The sequence below is a fragment of the Oncorhynchus gorbuscha genome, linkage group LG05 (genome assembly GCF_021184085.1).
Source record: "Oncorhynchus gorbuscha isolate QuinsamMale2020 ecotype Even-year linkage group LG05, OgorEven_v1.0, whole genome shotgun sequence".
Taxonomy (NCBI): Eukaryota; Metazoa; Chordata; class Actinopteri; order Salmoniformes; family Salmonidae; genus Oncorhynchus; species Oncorhynchus gorbuscha.
The window spans coordinates 68,371,038-68,392,926 of record NC_060177.1 but is presented as its reverse complement, the minus strand read 5'-3'; the positions used below and the strand labels follow the sequence as shown (position 1 = coordinate 68,392,926).

The window sequence follows — 21,889 nt, the reverse complement described above, 5'->3', positions numbered from 1 at the left end:
TTTTTGACATTACTCTGTCCATCTTACAGACAGTGTTGTTGTGGTTGTTTTGTCTGGTACTTTGTTGTGTAGTCTGAATGGTCTCTACTTTCGACCTGTTCTCCTGGAAACTTGAGTGCACTTGAGTAGAGGTGTCTGGCTGATTTTTATTAGCATGTTCCAGTCATGTGTAACTTAGGCAGATTAGTGGTGAAGTAGGCCTACAATAGGTTATATGGATTCTGGTAGTGTTCAGTAGTATGACGACAATAGGTTATGTGGATGCTGGTAGTGTTCAGTAGTATGACTACAATAGGTTATGTGGATGCTAGTAGTGTTCAGTAGTAGGCATACAATAGGTTGTGTGGCTGCTGGTAGTGTTCAGTAGTAGGCCTCCAATAGGTTATGTGGATGCTGGTAGTGTTCAGTAGTAGGTCTACTTGTGTTCCATATCAATTGAAACAGGACACTGAGGGTTTGTCATCTGGCAGTTATCAATGTTGGAGTCATGTATCTGAGAGTCTATTCAAAGCTTCAACGTCATGAAATCCATATGGTATACCATATATAGGGCCTTGTGTTTAGCCACCAGTATTATGTGATGGATTGGTTTTAATTGGTTAAAGACAAGATCCTGCAGCTGCTAGGGAGAGCTTAGCATGCACTCTCAATATCACCGAGAACCATGGATATGTTTTTCTCCCCTTTACTTACTGTTTTCAAGTTTTACTTGTTTCTCATTGTTGTTTTCCTTGTTTAAGTGAATTCAATAGGAATTTGGAATGGTTTGCGTCACCAAGTGAATTGACAGAACTTCAGGACATTCAGGATTGGCTGCGAGCCCGCATTAAGTGTTTGTGTTGGTTGGGAGTTACTAGAGGATGCAGTCATGTGTTTCTTATAGAGGAAGTACTGCTTGTGGAAAATTAACAGGCCAGGTTTTTTCTGGGTTCTTTGCTATGGGACAGAATGTTTTCAAGTAGGATAATCTCCCAAGCTTGGACTTTGGGCAATGTATTGGCCTGCAGCCCGCTTGTGAACATTGTGCCGTATTGTAGTTAGAATACTTAGCGGTGCCCTCAGGTTGTGAGCTGACTGATTTCTGATCCACACTGTGCAGTTTTTTCGGTCTGAGAAACAACCATTGTTGGCTGGCCACTATTTTTCTCAAAGCTGTAACAGTGGCGGGACATAATTTATGGAAACACTGCCTAGTGAAAAACTTGCAGAACTGCCAGCACAAACATAAATATGCCTGCATGTCAATTGAATTTGGCCTTAACCAAACCAAATGCAGAGATTATCATTTGTCTAAGTAGATTTCTCTCGATCTGACAGTGAGACAGAGCATCTGAATTGGGCTGAGCTGAGAAACTCCAATAGCCCCTGGCTGTTATGATCCAGAACAGTTGCAGAGTAAAGTACTCACCTATTAATACATGTAAATTAATATACAGTGGGGAGAACAAGTATTTGATACCCTACTGATTTTGCAAGTTTTCCTACTTACAAAGCATGTAGAGGTCTGTCATTTTTATCATAGGTACACTTCAACTGTGAGAGACGGAATCTAAAACAAAAATCAAGAAAATCACATTGTATGATTTTTAAGTAATTCATTAGCATTTTATTGCATGAAATAGGTATTTGATCACCTACCAACCAGTAAGAATTCCGGCTCTCACAGACTTGTTAGTTTTTCTTTAAGAAGCCCTCCTGTTCTCCACTCATTACCTGTATTAACTGCACCTGTTTGAACTCGTTACCTGTATAAAATACACCTTTCCACACACTCAATCAAACAGACTCCAACCTCTCCACAATGGCCAAGACCAGAGAGCTGTGTAAGGACATCAGGGATAACATTGTAGACCTGTACAAGGCTGGGATGGGTTACAGGACAATAGGCAAGCAGCTTGGTGAGAAGGCAACAACTGTTGGCGCAATTATTAGAAAATGGAAGAAGTTCAAGATGACGGTCAATCACCCTCGGTCTGAGGCTCCATGCAAGATCTCACCACGTGGGGCATCAATGATCACGAGGAAGGTGAGGGATCAGCCCAGAACTACACGGCAGGACCTGGTCAATGACCTGAAGAGAGCTGGGACCACAGTCTCAAAGAAAACCATTAGTAACACACTATGCTGTCATGGATTAAAATCCTGCAGCGCACGCAAGGTCCCCCTGCTCAAGCCAGCGCATGTCCAGGCCCGTCTGAAGTTTGCCAATGACCATCTGGATGATCCAGAGGAGGAATGGGAGAAGGTCATGTGGTCTGATGAGACAAAATAGTTTTTTGGTCTAAACTTCACTTGCCGTGTTAGGAGGAAGAAGAAGGATGAGTACAACCCCAAGAACGCCATCCCAACCATGAAGCATGGAGGTGGAAACATCATTCTTTGGGGATGCTTTTCTGCAAAGGTGGCAGGACGGATGCACCGTATTGAGGGGAGGATGGATAAGGCCATGTATCGCGAGATCTTTACCAACAACCTCCTTCCCAAGTAAGAGCATTGAAGATGGGTCGTGGCTGGGTCTTCCAGCATGACAACGACCCGAAACACACAGCCAGGGCAACTAAGGAGTGGCTCCGTAAGAAGCATCTCAAGGTCCTGGAGTGGCCTAGCCAGTCTCCAGACCTGAACCCAATAGAACATCTTTGGAGGGAGCTGAAAGTCCGTATTGCCCAGCGACAGCCCCGAAACCTGAATGATCTGGAGAAGGTCTGTATGGAGGAGTGGGCCAAAATCTCTGCTGCAGTGTATGCAAACCTGGTCAAGAACTACAGGAAACGTATGATCTCTGTAAAAATCATACAATGTGATTTTCTGGATTTTTGTTTTAGATTCCGTCTCTCACAGTTGAAGTGTACCTATGATAAAAAATGACTGACCTCTACATGCTTTGTAAGTAGGAAACACTGCTGATTTTGCAGGTTATCAAATACTTGTTCTCCCCACTGTATGTCTGAACGTGTCTGTAATATATGTTTGAACGTACCATGAAGCAGGGGAACATGCCCAGAGCCAGCGTGCCGCTGACAGCTATAATTAAAGCTGCCCAGGAGGAGAGGACATAGTTTGTTTGCCAGTCGTCAGAACACCTTGACTGACACATACTTGGCTACCCCTCTTTACTCATCATCACTGCAGTGGTTAGGCTTGTCATTTAACCCCTCGTTATCCAGTAGCTCCCTCTTCGGCTTTCTGCGTCCCAAATGTCTCCCTAAACCCTATTTTGAGCACTACTTCTTTTGACGAGGGACCTTGAGGCTCTGGTTAAATGTAGTGCACTACATATGGAATGCAGTGCTATTTGGTACGTAACCTTTCTCTCACCCCACTTCCTCAGGGGAACTTACGTCAAGCCTGGCATGATCGGCTCAAAACATTCCAACGTGACAGAGAAGAAGCGGTGTTTAGGTGTGGTTTTATGGTTAGCTGAGACTGAGTTGTGGGTGATCAATTTGTCGATGACAAGCAGGAAAGTGTCTTTGGCCTGTTGCATGACACTAGCCCATTGTACCTGCACTTACTCACTCACTCAACAATGGAGTACCTTTAAGATGTCATGTGGTACGATGAGTGTTCAGTTTCAAATGTCAAGATTTGTTTTATAGGACTAATCACATGAAACCATGCTATCTGATAATGGCACTGACCGACCAGGTGTTGTCATGGTTGTCTTTTAGTATTTATGTTTTATTTTATTCTCTCTCAACAGGAGACTTACCTCAGCACCTGCAGGTGATGATCAACATTCTTCGCTTCGAGGACCGAATCAAACTGGTAAGAGACACACGCACGTGCAGTGACTAACCACCTGGCACCATGACATAGGCAAACTGCCTGAATGCTTTTTATTGTGTACTTAAGACTCTCGTTTACTCACTGTAATTATTAGCTCATGAGAACATGTTTGAACATGCGCAGGAGAGCATTACCAAGTGTTTCCATGGTTTCTGTGAAATGAAGAGTTTGTTAGATTGTTACCTAACCTAAATCGCTGAAGCTGGAGACTCACATCTCCCTCACTAGCTTTAAGCACCAGCTGTCAGAGCAGTTTACATATCACTGCACCTGTACTTAGATGGGCTGTTTACAGATCGGCTATCTACCTACCTCATCCCCATACTGGTATTTATTTATTTATTTTGCTCTTTTGCACCCCAGTATCTCTACCTGCACATTCATCTTCTGCCGATCTACCATTCCAGTGTTGAATTGTTATGATTGTAAATTACTTCGCCACAATGGCCTATTTATTTCCTTAACTTGCCTCATTTGCACTCACTGTATATAGACTTTTTGTTTTCTTTTGTTCTACTGTATTATTGACTGTGTTTTGTTTATTTTATGTGTAACTCCGTGTTGTTGTATGTGTCGAATTGCTACGCTTTATCTTGGCCAGGTTGCAGTTGCAAATGAGAACTTGTTCTCAACTAGCCTACCTGGTTAAATAAAGTTGAAATAAATAAAACCTACCATTATGTTCTCACACTCCATTGGAATCATGTTTCCCATGTATTTACAAACTGTTTTTGACTGAGAGAAATTACTTTAGAGGACTGGAATGTGTGTGTGTAATGGTTGGACTGTATGGGTGTTAGGCTCATTTTCTCAGGGTCAGGCTGTGTTTACCATCAATGTTCAGAGTCAATTTGTATTAAGCAGGTTGACTTGTTGGTAGAAGTGGATGGACATGTAGCAGCCTAGTTGTTTGTGTGAAAGAGTTGATGAAACGGTCGTGTCCTCTGCTACAGGCGGTGCGGTTGGAGAGTGCCTGGTCAGACAGAGTGCGTTACATGGTGGTGGTGTACACCAGCGGACGACAGGACACAGAGGAGAACATCCTGCTGGGAATAGACTTCAGCAACAAGGACAGGTGTGTATGGGTTTGGGCCCGCTCGCATGTCTGCTCACTTGCTATGGTCGTCTTTGATGCAGATGTTAGACCCTTGTTGTAGCAGCATCTCCATTTAAAGTTGTTTTGGAACGTAAAACCAGATGTTGTGTTGATCTGCTGGGAACGTGTCTGTGTGTGTTGTTCCCAGTAAAAGCTGTTCCGTTGGCATGGTGCTGCCTTTGTGGAGTGACACCAAGATCCATCTGGATGGAGACGGGTGAGTGAGTCCCCCATAGAGATACAACTCTTCTATATCTGTCCCATCAGTCAGGCAGCCAGCCCCCTGCTGTCCATTCAGGGGAGAAACAGCTCTGTTTTGGTTAAAACTGTAATAACTTGAATACCTGTACAGAAAAGGATACTGAGCTTATTACAGGTATCACCTTATCCTTTCACACAGCCTAAAGTACTAAAATGACTTGTATTTTGATAGAGCCAGTTATGTTGAAGTAGTGGTTACTGGGTGTTAATCAGTGTGTGATCAGGGAGAGTCATCGCCTGTCTTGTCTCCCTCAGGGGTTTCAGTGTGAACACAGTGAGCCGGAATCATGTCTTCAAACCTGTGTCTGTACAGGCCATGTGGTGAGTAGACAACCGTAGGAATGATTGCCTAATACATTGTTGTTATTGAAGCAATACCACATCAATGAATTGGCTGCTGACTTCATAACAGAATACACTGTTGAGGCATTTCCATACTGACTCACTTTGCTGTCTAGTGGGGTAGAGATGTTGGTGCATGCAACAATAAATCAATCAAATGTTTTTTATAAAGCTCTTTTTAAATCTGCAGTTGTCACAAAGTGCTTTACAGATACTCAAGTTTAAAATGCATGCCATTCATTCATGTGAATCAGCTCAATACACATTAAAAACGTATAGGTCAAAAATAATGCACCTCTTTTCTCCCAGATTAACAAAGATGGTTGATTTATAGATGAATTGACCCACTATTCACCCATGTCTCTTTCTAACCCTTGTCTCAGGTCGGCTTTGCAGATCCTCCACAAGGTGTGTGAGGTGTCCCGCAGGTACAACTACTTCCCCGGGGGCATGGCCCTCACCTGGATGGGCTTTTATGAGAGCTGCATCTCCTCTGAGCAGAGCTGCATCAATGAGTGGAATGCCATGAGAGACCTGGAGACCTTGAGGCCTGACTCCCCCACCATGTTTGTTGACAAGTGAGTCAACAGAAATTGCCAATGAATATGAAATAACTATACCTGCTCATCGAACATCTCATTCCAAAGTCATTAGCATTAATATGGAGTTGATCCCCCTTTGCTGTTATAACAGCCGCCACTCTTCTGGGAAGGCTTTCCACGAGATGTTGGAACATTGCTGCGGGGACTTGCTTCCATTCAGCCACAGGCATTATTGAGGTCACGCACTGATGTTGAGCAAATAGGCTTGGCTCGCAGTTGACGGTCCAATTCATCCCAAAGGTGTTCGATGGGGTTGAGGTCAGGGCTCTGTGCAGGCCAGTCAAGTTCTTCCACACCGCTCTGGACAAAGCATTTCTGTATGGACCTCGCTTTGTGCACAGGGGCATTGTCATGCTGAAACAGGAAAGGGCCTTCCGCTAACTGTTGCCATAAAGTTGGAAGCACAGACACTATACAATGTAATTGTTAAGATTTCCCTTCAGTGGAACTAAGGGGTCAAGCCCAAACCAAGAAAACAGCCCAGACCATTATTCCTACACCAAACTTTACAGTTGGCACTATGTATTGAGGCAGGTAGCGGGCTCCTGGCATCCGCCAAATCAAGATTTGTCCGTTGGACTGCAGATTGTGAAATGTGAGAGAATAGCCGAATCCACTAATTCCACTGCTCCAGAGTCCAATGATGGCGAGCTTTACACCACTCCAGCCGATGCTTGGCATTGCAAATGATCTTAGGCTTGTGTGCGGCTGCTAAGCCATGGAAACCCATTTCATGAAGCTCCAGACAAACAGTTATTGTGCTGATGTTGCTTCCAGAGGCGGTTTGGAACTCGGAAGTGAGTGTTTGCATCTATATAATAATAATAACATCTGAGGACAGACGATTTTTACGCACCTCAGCACTCTGTGGTCCTGTTCTGTGAGCGTGTGGGCCTACCACTTCGCAGCTGAGCTGTTGTTGCTCCTAAACGTTTCCACTTCACATTAACAGCACTTACAGTTGACCGGGGAAGCTCTAGCAGGAATTTGACAAACTGACATGTTGGAAAGGTGACATCCTATGACGGTGCCACATTGAAAGTCACTGAGCTCTTCAGTAAGGCCATTCTACTGCCAATGTTTGTCTATGGAGATTGCATGGCTGTGTGCTCGATTTTATGCACCTGTCAGTAACAGATGTGGTTGAAATAGCTGAATCCACTAATTTGAAGTGGAGTCCACATACTTTTATATATATAGTGTATATGAAACGTGTGCTGGTCCTGGAGGGCTGCTGGTTCTGACTGACACTTGGACTGAGAGGAGAGTAGTGTGCTGATGAAACCTCTGTGTTTGTGTCCGCTGATGCAGGCCCACAGAGAGGGAGAGGACCGAGTGCCTTATCAAAGCCAAACTCCGAAGCATCATGATGTTCCAGGATCTGGAGAATGTCACCTCTAAACAGGTGAACAGAGGGGAGGCATGAACATGAACTGCGTGCCATCTCTTTATAGTGCACTACTTTGACCAGGGGCCACTGAATAGTGTGTCATTTGGATGAAGTATTAAAAACAAACATTTTTATTACAGTCTTAATGACTTGTAGTGTAGTCTTCAGGCTATTTCGGTCTGACGTTATTTATATACTTGAAACCTTAATCAGTAATATTAATAATAATAATAATAATATATGCCATATTACAAGGAGAAACGGTAGAAAATAAAGTGGTTGGGAGTTTGACTGTGTTGTCCCGTCAGATCCGAACAGAGCTGGAGCAGCATATGAGCTGTAACCTGATGCAGTACAAGGAGTTCATCGACAACGAGATGCTGCTGATCCTGGGCCAGATGGACAAGGCAACACTCATCTTTGATCACCTCTACTTGGTTAGTCACCTGGCAACATTTTCCCATCCAGAACTGCTTGGCAATGCTCAAACTCTGGCCTGTTCCCATATCTGTTTGTGTTCTTGCAAACACTGTTGTTGTCATTGGCATGACAACTATTCAGTGGCCCCTGGTCATTGGCATGACAACGAGTGACAAGAAGCACAAGCAGACTGGCATTCGAGCTACTCAAACTCTGCTTAATCTGATTGATCGAGTACATTTTAGAGTTTCTCATTGGTTGAGATAGGATCTATTTGTCTCAATGAGATTTGGCCTACTGAAGCCATGATATTTGGCTGATGCTGCTAACAGAGAAGTACCCTGGAAGAGCAACATTTGGACAGTCCATCGCTATAAATGTCATAACTATATGTTCAGTCTAACTAACATTTTCCACATTTGTTTGCAGGGATCTGAATGGAATGCCTCCAATCTGGAGGAGCTTCAGGACACTGGGTAAATAAATGGAGACTTTTGCCAGCTTCCAATCATTTCTATTCCATAAAATGTATTATTTATTGGCTCATGAGGACTTTTATTTTTATTAAACTCAAAGGTTGTCAGGATATTATGGGGATAGTATCTGTCTGTCTATCTTCATCCAATAACCGTCTCCTTATCAGGGTGGGCTATATCCTCAACGTCACCAAGGAGATAGATAACTTCTTCCCAGGAACATTCTCCTACCAGAACATACGTGTCTATGACGAGGAGACTACAGACCTGCTGGCCCACTGGAACGAGACTTACAACTTCATTGTTAAAGCAAAGTAAGTCCTCTTAGCCTTGAAACAGGTAAGAGTGACCGAAGGACAGCGATAGCGAGAGACACAGCTGATAAAGCAAGCAATTTTTTACTATTACACACTCCTGTGTAATCCTCTTTTTATTCATACACATAGATAGGTGGCTCTTAGTCAGAACCATGATGATAGTAAATGTATCTTTCTGCTGCTTTCAATTGAGGTACAGTAATAGTAGCTTCCAGAGAACTGTGAGTAACTTGATTGGAATGTAATTGAAGTGACACGAGGCAGTGTGCCACTGTCTGTGACCAAGTTGTCCTAGAGAAGGGAGCTGAAGATGGTTACCACTAGCAACCCAAAGGCTGTCATTATCTTCGTCTGAGTGACAGAACTAGCAGAGGATTCTACTCTGATTCTCCTAACTACTCTGCATTCATGTTGCGTTAACCCTACCAGGAAGAACCACTCCAAGTGTCTGGTCCACTGTAAGATGGGCGTCAGCCGCTCGGCCTCCACCGTTATTGCCTACGTCATGAAGGAGTATGGTTGGTCGCTGGAGAAGGCCTACAACTTTGTCAAGCAGAAAAGAAGCATCACACGGCCCAACGCAGGCTTCATGAGACAGCTGGCTGAGTACGAGGGCATCCTGGACGCCAGGTACAGTCACACTACGCCCTCTGTAATTACCATAGCCATGATCGACTAAGGAAGCCCAGCAAGGGATCACACTACGCCCTCTGTAATTACCATAGCCATGATCGACTAAGGAAGCCCAGCAAGGGATCACACTACGCCCTCTGTAATTACCATAGCCATGATCGACTAAGGAAGCCCAGCAAGGGATCAAAGCACTGAAATACTGCCCTAGGTTATAGATTTTTCTGTATGTTATGTGTATTATCTGAGTATATCTCCCAAGCTCCTCCTTACCTCCCCTTTGTCCACTTCCAGTAAGCAACGTCACAACAAGCTGTGGCGTCCCGATCGTCCCGACCCAGACTGCGACCTCCCTGAGGGCCAGCAGGCCCAGTGCTGTGGGAGGGAGGACCCAGGTAATCAGACCCCTGAACCGGTGATGTCCCCCTGCTATGAGGAGGCTTTGGGGGAGAAGGGGGTGGCACATCCCCTCTCCCCCTGCAGGATGATCAATCTGGAAGTGGACCCCGCTTACAACAACTACTACTTTCGCAGGCTGTCTGACTCGGCCCTGGACAGTGACCCCTCCACGCCGGTGCGCGCTCCGACCCTCCTGGACATGGAGCGGGTCTTTATAGAGATAGAGGACGTGGAGCGGGATGCTCTGCTGGATGACGAGGCCTTTGGGGGGCGAGAAGGCCTTACCCACTTTGGTCAGGCTGGGGAGGGGACAGCGGCCCAGACTTGCTGCCGAGGACCAGAGCCCCTGGAGGAGCTGCGCCTACGTCTGGAGTTCAGCACCGTGGAGGAGGAGGACGAGGAGGAGGTGCAGAAAGAGGAGGCAGAGATGGAGGCACTAGCACAGCCAGGAGGAAGAGGGGAGAGTGCAGGACGAGGGGATGGTGAAGGAGAGGTGGAGATGGTTCAGGAAGAGGAGGGAGAGAAAGAGGGCAATGGGCTGGACCTGGTAACCCTGAACCAGAACTCCAACAATAACAACCACTTTAATACCCTGTCCAGCCTCAATGTAAGTGTGGAGCGGTTTTCATTATGGTGTCTTCTGTCTCTGTAATATACAATTCATATGTATATGTAGTAGCTCATGGTAAATAGATAACTGAACTCATAAAGAGTAATGGTTATTCTTTGTTTCTGACTTTTTGTTTTCCCTCTGTTTAGGACACTGCTCCTTCCAAACCTGCTCACACAGTCAAGCCTTCAGTCCTCTCTCGATCAGACGACAAGCCCAGCCATGGAGTGGAGATACTGACCCAGGACGCCGATCTCTGCCTTAGCACACTGGGGAGGGGTGTGGGGTTAAGTGTCTCTGTGGAGGTCCCCAGTCCCACGTTTCCTCTCTCACTCACCTCACCCGACACACCCTGTTCCCCCAGCCTGCTACACCCCTGTAGCCTGCTGTGTGACTGTGTCAACTGTGTTACCACACCCTCTACACTTCTACCTGATGCCCAGGACTCCCCTTACTCGCTGACATCTGAGGACAGGGCTGATATTCTGGAGGGTGAATCTGAGGGTGAGGAAGGGAAGCTTTTAGGGGTCTCTGAGGCTCTCCTTGTCCCAGAGCTGCTGAGCCTGGAGAAGGAAAGGCCGGCGGTGGCCTGCAACGTGGCCCAGCAGCAGGAGACTCTAGTGCAGCTACAGAGGTCAGGGCTGGTCCGCCGGAGGGCAGAGAGGCTGGAGAGGCTGTCAGGTCTGTCCCTAGAGGGGCTTCATCCCCTGGAGCTTCCAGAAACTCCCAGCTCAGGGGCAAGAGAGGACTCCAGTCCTGTGGAGGGGATTTTCTCAGCATTCCCAGGAGACTTCCCCAAGTCCTCCACACCATGCCCAGTACCCCTAGAGCCGCTGCTGGTTCCTCTGCCTAATGAGACCCTGCTGGGGGCAGTGGGATCTGGGGTTCTGACGCCCACCTCCTCCCCCCATGGCTCCACACTGACACGTAGCTCTAGCAGTGACAGCATCCGCAGTGTGAGGGGCAAACCCGGCCTGGTGCGCCAGAGGGCTCAGGAGATCGAGACTCGCATGCGGCTGGCTGGCCTCACCATCCCCTCAAGCCTCAAACGCTCTAACTCACTGGCCAAACTGGGCAGCCTCAATTTCTCTTCTGAAGACCTGTGCTCCATCTGCTCCTCGGACGCTGGCACCCTCATGCTCCGCTCTCTTTCCCCAGAGCCAGGCCGAGAATGGGAGTGCCCCACCACCTCCACCTCTTCCTCTACCTCCACCTCCACCTTCACCTCCACTCATCCCAGAGCACAGAGGGACCAGACCAGCCCAGAGAGAGCACTTCCAGGGGGGGCCAGGAGCTGACAGGAAGGATGGAGGGACACTCCTCCACCCATCCCTCCATCCCCCACTCTGAGCTGGAGAGGGTAACAGATTTTGGAGAGGGATAGTCTTAAAAAAAACAAATGTGTGTGTATATATAGAATTACACATATATAAATAAACATTTCAATAATATAAATATAAATATACATCATATTGAAGTTAAAAGAAACAATCCAAATATTTTGGTTAGTCTGTTTTAGCATGGAGCTCAATGAATGTGTGTGTGAAGATGAACCTCGTACAGAAGACCTGGTCTCCATCAGGACTTTAAAAAAGCTATTTTCATTCCTGGTCCTTTGCCTTTCTAGCTGTCCAGAGATCAGAATTACAGCTTCATCATTATCATCACCACCATATTCCTCATTATCATCACCATCCTATATATATACCCTGACTTTCACAAGCAGTGGATATTACATAGACTTTATCATTTAATGTTTTGTTTGCTTTACCATTGGTTTATGGTACAAATTGTGTTGATTGGCTTAGTTGCTGTCTTTAGAGTTGATAATCAGATGATATTGATTTTGCTCTCTCTCTCACCATGTGCTGAAAACAAAGGTGAGAAGAGGGTGTGGTTGTCCATGCTGTATTTAGCACTGCTTATCTATCTTAGCTTCAGTCAACATTTTTTACAGTAAGCAATATGACACTTACAGAGACCATAAACATGTCATAACACAAAGCACCATTCATTTGATGTGCAGTATGTTGTTTGGAGGACAATGACTATCGTGATTGGTCAAATGTGTGACATCACAATGATCCTGGAGAGTTGGTATGCTGAAACATTTTCTTCCTCTTTTCACCTCTATGTTACAGATGATCTGTTCCAGGTGGTCTGTTGTTTACTAACGATGTGATATTAGAAATGTGATTGTAAATTATACAAGCATAGAATCCATTTCCTCTGCTCCTGAGCTTGCTTTGTATTTGGAGATTTGAATCATTTTGGGATGAGCCAAATAGATGTCACAAATCATTTTCAAACAATTCAGATCCAAAAATAATAAAAAACAAAAAGACCATAGCCCTCCCTGCAAGTACTGCAGTATGATTCTACTTCTGTAACAAAAGTCATTCCTTCTTCCTTGATGCTATAATATCCTCCAAGCTTCCAACCTTTACCTGTTGCAGAACGTCTACATATAATTCCAGGAGTCTTCTGGGACCATTCTACCTCTGACGCCACGGTGATGTGGTGCTTTTCATTTTGTTCAAGCAGTTCTACAGACCTGCTCCTGTCAGGTGAGAGGCTCACATGCCGTATCGGATCTCCTCGGGCTGTATGTTGTATGCAGGGTAGTCCATAGTTGTCTGGTTTATAATTTTAAATCTGCTGAGCTTCCAATGTCTAGACACTCACCTGCCAAACCTCACCTGAGATTCAGCAACAGTGCCGTGGAAAACATATGACATAACAATGGGGCTGAGAAAGCCATCTTGCAGCTCCTTTACTGCCCTCCCTTCCCATTAGCCTGTGTCTAGGCCTGGGTTTACCAGTGTTTTGTAGAGGTCCTTTCTGAGATCGGCGTCCACTGAAAGGAACCTTCTTGCGATTTTGCTTTGCTTCTGGCTACGTTGAATGCTAATCTTATTCAAACTGCTCTTTGTCAGTTTTATAAGTTGAGCATAGGGGCTGCAGGTAGCCTAGTGGTTAGAGCGTTCATCGAATCTCAGAGCTGACAAGGTAAAAAATCTGTTGTTCCGCCCCTGAACAAAGCAGTTAACCAACTGTTCCTAGGCCGTCATTGAAAATAAACATTTGTTCTTAACTGACTTGCCTAGTTAAATAAAAATAAATAAAATACAACTTCTCTCCCTCTGCAGCTGCTTGTTGACCCACGCTTGTCTGTAATCATGTCCTTTATTGCATCTGAGACTTGGTCTTTGAACTGAGTTGCGCTGCAGAATCAAAATTGTGAGAAGTTGCATTGGGAGTCGTACAAAGTCTTCTTTAGGTTCCAGAGACGGCTTCTCTCTGATCTTTCCTCTGTGGGACTCTGGAGGGTCACACCATTCCTTATGCATGAGATCCATGATGTCTATCCACTTCCATCCTTGTTCTTTCTCGCCCTGTCTCAGTACTGCTCCCCTGAAAAGTGTACCACTATTTCACGTTCCATGTAGTTCATTCCACTCAGTTTGTCTTTGTGTATAATTGAAAATAATATCAATTGTTAATTTAACATCTAGCTACTTTACCATATTTCTTTTTCTTCCGTTTTTCAGTTATTTTTACAATGTTGCAGTCATATTTGCTTTTGAAATTATTTTATAAGTTCAGTATTTGTGCATGAGAATGGTTACTGTGAACTATTGAACTACATTTTTAATAGGTTCATATTGCACATGCATTTCTCCCACGTATGAGAGCACATGACGCATTTACTGTATGTAAATATGTATGTACAGTAGTCAATGACGTTACAGAATATACTGCTGTATAGTACTGTATGTACGTGTCTGTTAATATGGAGAGCAGAGACTTAGTTCTTCCCAATGACTCCAGTTCCTGTGCGGACACTGTTTTACTGCAAGCAGTGTCCTTCCAGTTTTAATCACTTATGCTGTGTTTGTGTATGTATGTATTTATGTACAAATGCTATTTTATTGACGTGTCAGTTGCCTGGTTTTTTTTATTTTAATTTTTTTAAAGGTTTTGGTTCTATTGGGCATAACCCAAACAGCCACTTACCACTAAAATCTTGACCTCAAAGAAAGTGTTAAATTAGCTGAATTGCCTCTGTCATTGTACGTGAAAATGTCAACCATGATACTGTGTAAGTGTATTTGGTGTGCCACGCAAACGCTGATGTGATTGTGCACATACTGTATACAGGACCTCCGTATTGCAAAGATGGCTCTGTAATGTTTCTCCCCAGTTTATACCCTTGCTGCTTCCATTTCAGGGTGAGGGTTTATTTAGTTGCTGTTTTTCTTTCTTTCTTGCTGCACACTAGATGTAGAGAACAGAGCGATGGACGTGCTTCCCAGGTGCCAGGCCAACATCTCTGGACAGCAGGGCTGTCCTTTGGTGTGTGTGCATCATGTAATATGCACTACATTTTAATATGTGTGTGGCAATCTAGACTCTTTTCACAATGGATGCCAACCTGTGTTGTGGGGTCTGTTGTCCAGTGTGGTGCCCCTTAACCCCATCTAGGTTGCCACTTGGTGTCTGATGCTGCACACAGTGCAACCGGAGGTCATTAGTGCTATATGAGTGTGTGAGCTGTTAGTCCACTTCCATTTAGGTTTGATTTATGGACACACACTAGTGCCTTAGCCGTGAGAACAGAGGCATAGAGATGTGTGACGTGTGTGTGTGTGTGTGGTGCTGCCAGTATTGCAGAGGATTTGGATAGTAGGGTTGATACATGATGGGAGTGGGACACTGATGAGACTTCCCTTCCTTTTTAGTAGAACAGTGGTCCTGCATTTCTTTTCATATTTGTATTTTTTTCTAACGATAGACCAAGGTGTGAAACAGGAACCTGAAGCCTGGTGTTCCTTTTTTGAAACTTCTTTGGTTTGAAGAGTATTAATCAATATTCTCTTCCTTGTCCCATTCACATGTCCATCAGGGTTTCCAAGATGGGATTTTGATTCCAAATGGTTAGTGCTCTTTGAAATGTGGGATAGCACAAAAGTTATATCTACTGGTGTTGTCACTAAATAGACACTATTGAAGCTGTTTGACATAATCGTGATTCTCATTTTGTATATTAATCATTTATTTGCGTCTGTAATCTGTTACATCTTATGTATTGCACCTTTGGGAGAAACAGAAGAGACCGTAGGATCATCCGCATACTCGCATAGTGTCATACTGATAGATGAGTGTTCATATCACTAATGATTTGAGGTTTCTTGTAGGCATAAAGTCAAACCAATTTGTGAAAGATCACAGCGATAGGTTTCTCCACTGTTTTTTGTTATCATTAAGTATGCAGTGATTTTTGGTACTGTACATTTGCTGTAGTTTGAATGCATTATGCACTTTTTTACATTTGTTAAAATGTACTTTTTATGAAAATAAACGTTTTTTCATATCACAGAAGTATGTATGTTTGTTTATTCTCAAACTGAAAACATGTGGCTTTTGAATAGAATATCATAACTCAAAACTATTACTGTTGGTATTTTGAGAAAAATAAGAACCATACCATAGCCTTTTATCTGCTAATTAAGACAGACAGACACGCAGTTACTCAGCAGGGAGAGGAGGCATGTGGTTTCATAATCACTGTTTTACAATCTATTTAAATTCTCCTGACATTGAACATGAATTGACAAAGGGAGATGTGGTAATAAATCCGCGGTGACACATAAAATGGTCCACTGATTGCTACAGGTCCACTGTGAGTGATGAAATATTTCATCGAGGGGAGGGATTGACGTTGCTAAATATCGCTAAATGCATGGGTCAAGACTCCCATCTGTATACCTTGGCAGGAGAGTTGCGTTATAACAGCCAGATTAGGTAACGTTTGGCTGGCGGCCCCAGTTTGCATGACATCATTGAAGCACTTTCTGGTGCAGGCTCTGGTTCCTCCTGGTCTGTATGGTAGTGAATAATGATGGACTGTTCTTCATAAAATGACATAGGTGTCGAAGAGGGGGATGGAGCCATTGCTGCACTGTTATTTGAAAGCCTTTAAGTTCAAACATGCTTCTCCCGAGGCTATGTCAGTAGGACTGTGTTAATTTCGTCACCAAAAATATTCGTCAAACACCTATTTTTCAGTGGCAATTCACTAGACTATAACTGACTATATAGACCAAGAAAAAAACGAACTTAACGAAAATAATTTTTCATTTCAGTTGACTAAAACGAGACGACAAAATGTATCTCTTAACCACGTTTCCATCCACAGTTTTTATGAAAGATAAGTCATACTATATATAAAACAACAACAAAATCATGACAGCTGTGATGGAAACAGGAAGTTAAATTACGATTTTTTTTGGGGGGGATCTATTTGTATCAATAAAATGATATCATTGTGTAGTTATTTTTTACTTTATTATTTTGTTTATTTGGGACATCACTACACGTTTTTTTTGTTATTGTATTGTAATTTGAAATGTAGTAATTTATTTTTATATTTTGAATCAGTTTTAAAATCCCATTGGTAGTGAAATGCGCATATTTTCTTTATGCGGAATTTTGAATATTCACATAAATCTGTCTCCAATTGGACGGATATCTGCAGACAAAAATGGACTATTAATTGGAATGGATAGGAGTTTTTGGAGAGATGGAGAGCTTTTCCGTGATAAGCACAATTAATATTAGCATGCACATCGCAGTTCTGGTCGGCAGTGGGAACGATACACCACAGCCAACATCAGCTGGAGAGCTGCTGGGGAGCAAGCGATGTGTGTGGGCAGACAAGCCCTGCTCTGCCTTGATTATACACATTGTGCAGGCGACTCCTGCATCCCCATAGCTAACCAGTTACATATTACTGTTCCATTACTTTGCGGCACCATCTGGTGATTGTGTTACTCAAGCTCTCGCTCTCTCTCTGTACTTGTGTGTGTCTAGTTATTATGTATGTAATGTGCAATATCTATGTAGGGGGAATTAGGAATTTACATGACCAGATCATTCTTATATATGTTTGTTATATTTCTGCTTTTGGGAATGCAGAAACAACATGTTAAGACAAGGCTATGTATGTTTGAACATACTGTAGAAGTCAGTGATTTATGTTTACTGTAGGTTAATGAGGCAATACAAAATATGACTAAATGGCTCAATGTTTTTGTCATTTTGACAATAACTGGACTAAATCCTTATTCAATTGACCAAAATGTGACTAAGACTAGACTAAATCAAAATTTAAAAAGTGGCACAATTAACACTGCAGTGGGACTAACAACGTCATAACAGGGTAAACGACTATCAAATCTTTTTAGGTTCTGAACACTTATATTTGTAATGTTTTTTTATCACTCTGGTTATTAACACTACCTTAAAACATAAATGAGATCAGATTTTCAGATAACTGTAACAGTTTAATTTCATTTGACCTCCATGACTGAACTGTGGATTGAGTGTGTAATGGCTATAACATTGTCAGAAAGACCCTCTGAATGACACTGTTCTGTGGTGATTTTGATGGGATGCAGTAAAACGTGATAGACGGTTTCAAATGTCCTCCTTGGTCAGCAAACAGGTTAGCAGTCTCCCTTTTTTCATTTTTACATTTTGGGCTTTTAATAGAATCAGGGATGTAGTTGGGCCGACGTTATATTGCGATGACGCAACCTCCCTAAAGTGTCATATCACACTCTTCAAATGCAAACAGGCACCAATTGCCAGTGGCATGTTTTGGGGAACTGCTGACTGTCTGCACAGCGGCAGCCCTTAGACTCAACACTAGCTGGCTGTCGGCTGGCCCCTATTTACTTGCTGTAGATTATGTTGCTGGTGAATTCTTGGCTGCCATACCTCCCCTTTGTTTTATTATCTGAGTTAGTATCCTGTTTTGGAAGTTACTATGGAGACCAGAGAGAAAACAGACATTTTTCTCAGCTATTGTTCAGCTCTCTTTCCTCCCTCCTGGTTAGTCAGAGGCCTTGGTTTACCATTACTGCAGCCATAGTCTACACAGAACTCACCCTCTGACACCCTCACACAGACAAACACACTCTCACATTCTTTCACGCTCTCCTTCTTTGAAACAGTTTTCTGGCATGTGTTCATATGCGGCAGGCCATGGCAGGAGTATGTAAACATAGTTGGGTAAGGAAGAGGACGGTCTTCATCTTATACAGTCGGTAGAGGTTGAGTTCTCGAGCTCATGGTGTCAGGAGCCCCCCCGCTCCCCCCACTGGGCATAAACTGGTTTAATCAGTGTTGTTTCAATGTAATTTCTCAACATATTGATTGTGATGTGGAAAATACATTGCATTTGAAAAATTGCAACATTAGAAGTCATCTTTAAATAAAGTTTGACATTGGGTTTGAATAAAATCAAATATATTTAGTTATTAAGAGATCTTTCAGTAATCATTCTCAATATTTTTATTTATCCTTTATTTTGACAGGGAGTCAATGCTGAGACCAAGGTCTCTTTTCCAGATGAGCCCTGTATAGCAACACAATACACATCAAAATACAATCAACAAATTAAACTACACATTCATATGCACATTAAAATAGACACATTCTTAAGTAAAAAGGTCCCCTAACATCCATCTGAAATGCCCTAGAGGCACCAAATCGTTAGGTAAGTCAGAAGTTTGTAGAGCAGGGCTTTGTAAACAAAAAGAGCTTACTGATGTGATCTACAGTTGAAGTCAGAAGTTTACATACACTTAGGTTGGAGTCATTAAAATTTGTTTTTCAACCACTCCACAAATTTCTTGTTAACAAACTGTAGTTTTGGCAAGTCGGTTAGGACATCTACGTTGTACATGACACAAGTAATTTTTCCAACAATTGTTTACAGATGGATTATTTCACTTATAATTCACTCTATCACAATTCCAGTGGGTCAGAAGTTTACATACACTAAGTTGACTGTGCCTTTAAATAGCTTGGAAAATACCAAAAAATGATGGCATGGCTTCAGAAGCTTCTGATTGGCTAATTGACATAATTTAAGTCAATTAGAGGTGTACCTGTGGATGTATTTCAAGGCCTACCTTCAAACTCAGTGCCTCTTTGCTTGACATCATGGGAAAATCAAATGAAATCAGACTTTGAAATTGTTGACCTCCACAAGTCTGGTTCATCCTTGGGAGCAATTTTCAAATGCCTGAAGGTACCACTTTCATCTGTACAAACAATAGTACGCAAGTATAAACACCATGAGACCACGCAACCGTCATACCGCTCAGGAAGGAGACGCGTTCTGTCTCCTAGAGATGAACGTACTTTGGTGTGCGAAAAGTGCAAATCAATCCCAGAACAACAGCAAAGGACCTTGTGAAGATGTTGGAGGAAACAGGGACAAAAGTATTTATATCCACAGTAAAATGAGTCTTATATCGACATAACCTGAAAGGCTGCTCAGCAAGGAACAAGCCGCTGCTCCAAAACCGCCATAAAAAAGCCTGACTATGGTTTGCAACTGCACATGGTTTGCAAGCCCAAGAATACCATCCCAACCGTGAAGCACGGGGGTGGCAGCATCATGTTGTGAGGGTGCTTTGCTGAAGGAGGGACTGGTGCACTTCACAATAGATGGTATCACGAGGAAGGAAAATGATGTGGATATATTGAAGGAGCATTTAAGACATCAGTCAGGAAGTTAAAGCTTGGATGCAAATGGGTCTTCCAAATGGACAATGACCCCAAGCATACTTCCAAACTTGTGGCAAAATGGCTTAAGGACAACAAAGTCAAGGTATTGGAGTGGCTATCACAAAGCCTTGACCTCAATCCTATAGAAAATGTGTGGGCAGAACTGAAAAAGCGTGTGCGAGCAAAGAGGCCTTACAAACCTGACTCAGTTAAACCAGCTCTGTCAGGAGGAATGGGCCAAAATTCACCCAACTTAATGTGGGCTACCCGAAATGTTTGACCCAAATTATACATTTTAAAGGCAATGCTACCAAATACTAATTGAGTGTATGTAAACTTCTGACCCACTGGGAATGTGATGAAAGAAATAAAAGCTGTCAGTATAATAGTAGAGAATTATTTATTTCATGTCACATTCTTAAAATAAAGTGGTGATCCAAACTGACCTAAGACAGGGAATTGTTACTATGATTAAATGTCAGTAATTGTGGAAAACTGAGTTTAAATGTATTTGGCTAAGGTGTATGTAAACTTCCGACTTCAACTGTATGTGACTTCAAAGAGGTCTAACCAACCTTTTGGTAAAGAATACAGTGATGTGTAACAAAATTGTCTCCTGTGAAAAAACGAAGGGCGCAATGAAAAACAACATCCAAGAGTTTCAGAGTAGAGGTAGCTGCATTTTGATAAATAGTTTCACCATAATCAAAAACAGGTAGAAAGGTTAACTGCACAATCTGCTTCCTGCTGACTAAAGAGAGATGAGTTGTTTCTGTAAAAAAGCCCACTTTAAATAATAGTTTCTTTAGAAACTCAGTCGTGTTTTTTAAATGATAAATCATTGTCATTCCAAATACCAAGGTGTTTGTATGCTGTGACTCGTTCGATTACAGAACCATCCGATGAGTAAAGATATAATCCACTTGAGACAATCTTATGAGAACTTGAAAACAGCATGTATTTAGTTTTGCCCATATTAAGTACGCGTTTTAAATCAGACAGGGCTTCCTGCACAACTGCAAAATTGGGCTGTAGACTTGTCACAGGCAGATCAGCAGTCAGGGCAATTGCATACATAATAGTATCATCCACATATAGATTAAAGTTACTCTTTTTTTTACCTCTTAAGGATCCGCCCCTTTTTTTCAATTTTCTCCTAAAATGACGTACCCAAATCTAACTGCCTGTAGCTCAGGACCTGAAGCAAGGATATGCATGTTCTTGATACCATTTGAATGGAAACACTTTGACGTTTGTGGAAATGGGAAATGAATGTCAGAGAATATAACACATAGATCTGTTAAAAGGTAATAAAATGAAAAGAAAACAACAATTGTTTGTATTTTTTGGTACCATCATCTTTGAAATGCAAGAGAAAGGCCATACTGTATTATTCCAGCCCAGGCACAATTTAGATTTTGGCCGCTAGATGGCAGCAGTGTATGTGCAAAGTTTTAGATCAATGAACTATTGCATTTCTGTAAAAAAAAATTGAGGTCGGGACACCTATTCCTGTAGAGGTTTTAACAGATTGACCAGTAGCATTTATACACTGTTCAAAAAAATAAAGGGAACACTAAAATAACATATCCTAGATCTGAATGAATGAAATATTCTTATTAAATACTTTTTCTTTACATAGTTGAATTTGCTGACAACAAAATCACACAAAAATGATCAATAGAAATCAAATCAATCAACCCATGGAGGTCTGGATTTGGAGTCACACTCAAAATTAAAGTGGAAAACCACACTACAGGCTGATCCAACTTTGATGTAATGTCCTTAAAACAAATCAAAATGAGGCTCGGTAGTGTGTGTGGCGTCCACGTGCCTGTATGACCTCCCTACAATGCCTGGTCATGCTCCTGATGAGTTGGGGGATGGTCTCCTGAGGGATCTCCTCCCAGACCTGGACTAAAGCATCCGCCAACTCCTGGACAGTCTGTGGATGGTGCGAGACATGATGTCCCAG

General features: G+C 42.9%; 1 protein-coding gene across 4 annotated transcripts in view; it reads left to right on the top strand.

Annotated features, from left to right (window-relative positions):
- The window catches only part of LOC124036378 (protein phosphatase Slingshot homolog 1-like), a 51,602-nt gene extending 35,888 nt beyond the window's left edge, over positions 1-15,714 (top strand). For 3 of the 4 annotated variants that reach the window (XM_046350892.1, XM_046350894.1, XM_046350895.1), the window contains 12 exons: positions 3,704-3,768; positions 4,743-4,864; positions 5,034-5,102; positions 5,402-5,467; positions 5,872-6,066; positions 7,402-7,495; positions 7,789-7,917; positions 8,330-8,376; positions 8,544-8,690; positions 9,123-9,323; positions 9,618-10,329; positions 10,482-15,714. In XM_046350892.1, coding sequence (XP_046206848.1) covers positions 3,704-3,768; positions 4,743-4,864; positions 5,034-5,102; positions 5,402-5,467; positions 5,872-6,066; positions 7,402-7,495; positions 7,789-7,917; positions 8,330-8,376; positions 8,544-8,690; positions 9,123-9,323; positions 9,618-10,329; positions 10,482-11,630 — 2,996 coding nt within the window. In that variant the 3' untranslated portion in view covers positions 11,631-15,714. The remainder of the gene's footprint in view (positions 1-3,703; positions 3,769-4,742; positions 4,865-5,033; positions 5,103-5,401; positions 5,468-5,871; positions 6,067-7,401; positions 7,496-7,788; positions 7,918-8,329; positions 8,377-8,543; positions 8,691-9,122; positions 9,324-9,617; positions 10,330-10,481) is intronic. The other variant, XM_046350893.1, reaches the window with a different exon arrangement.
- Positions 15,715-21,889: the final 6,175 nt, after the last annotated feature.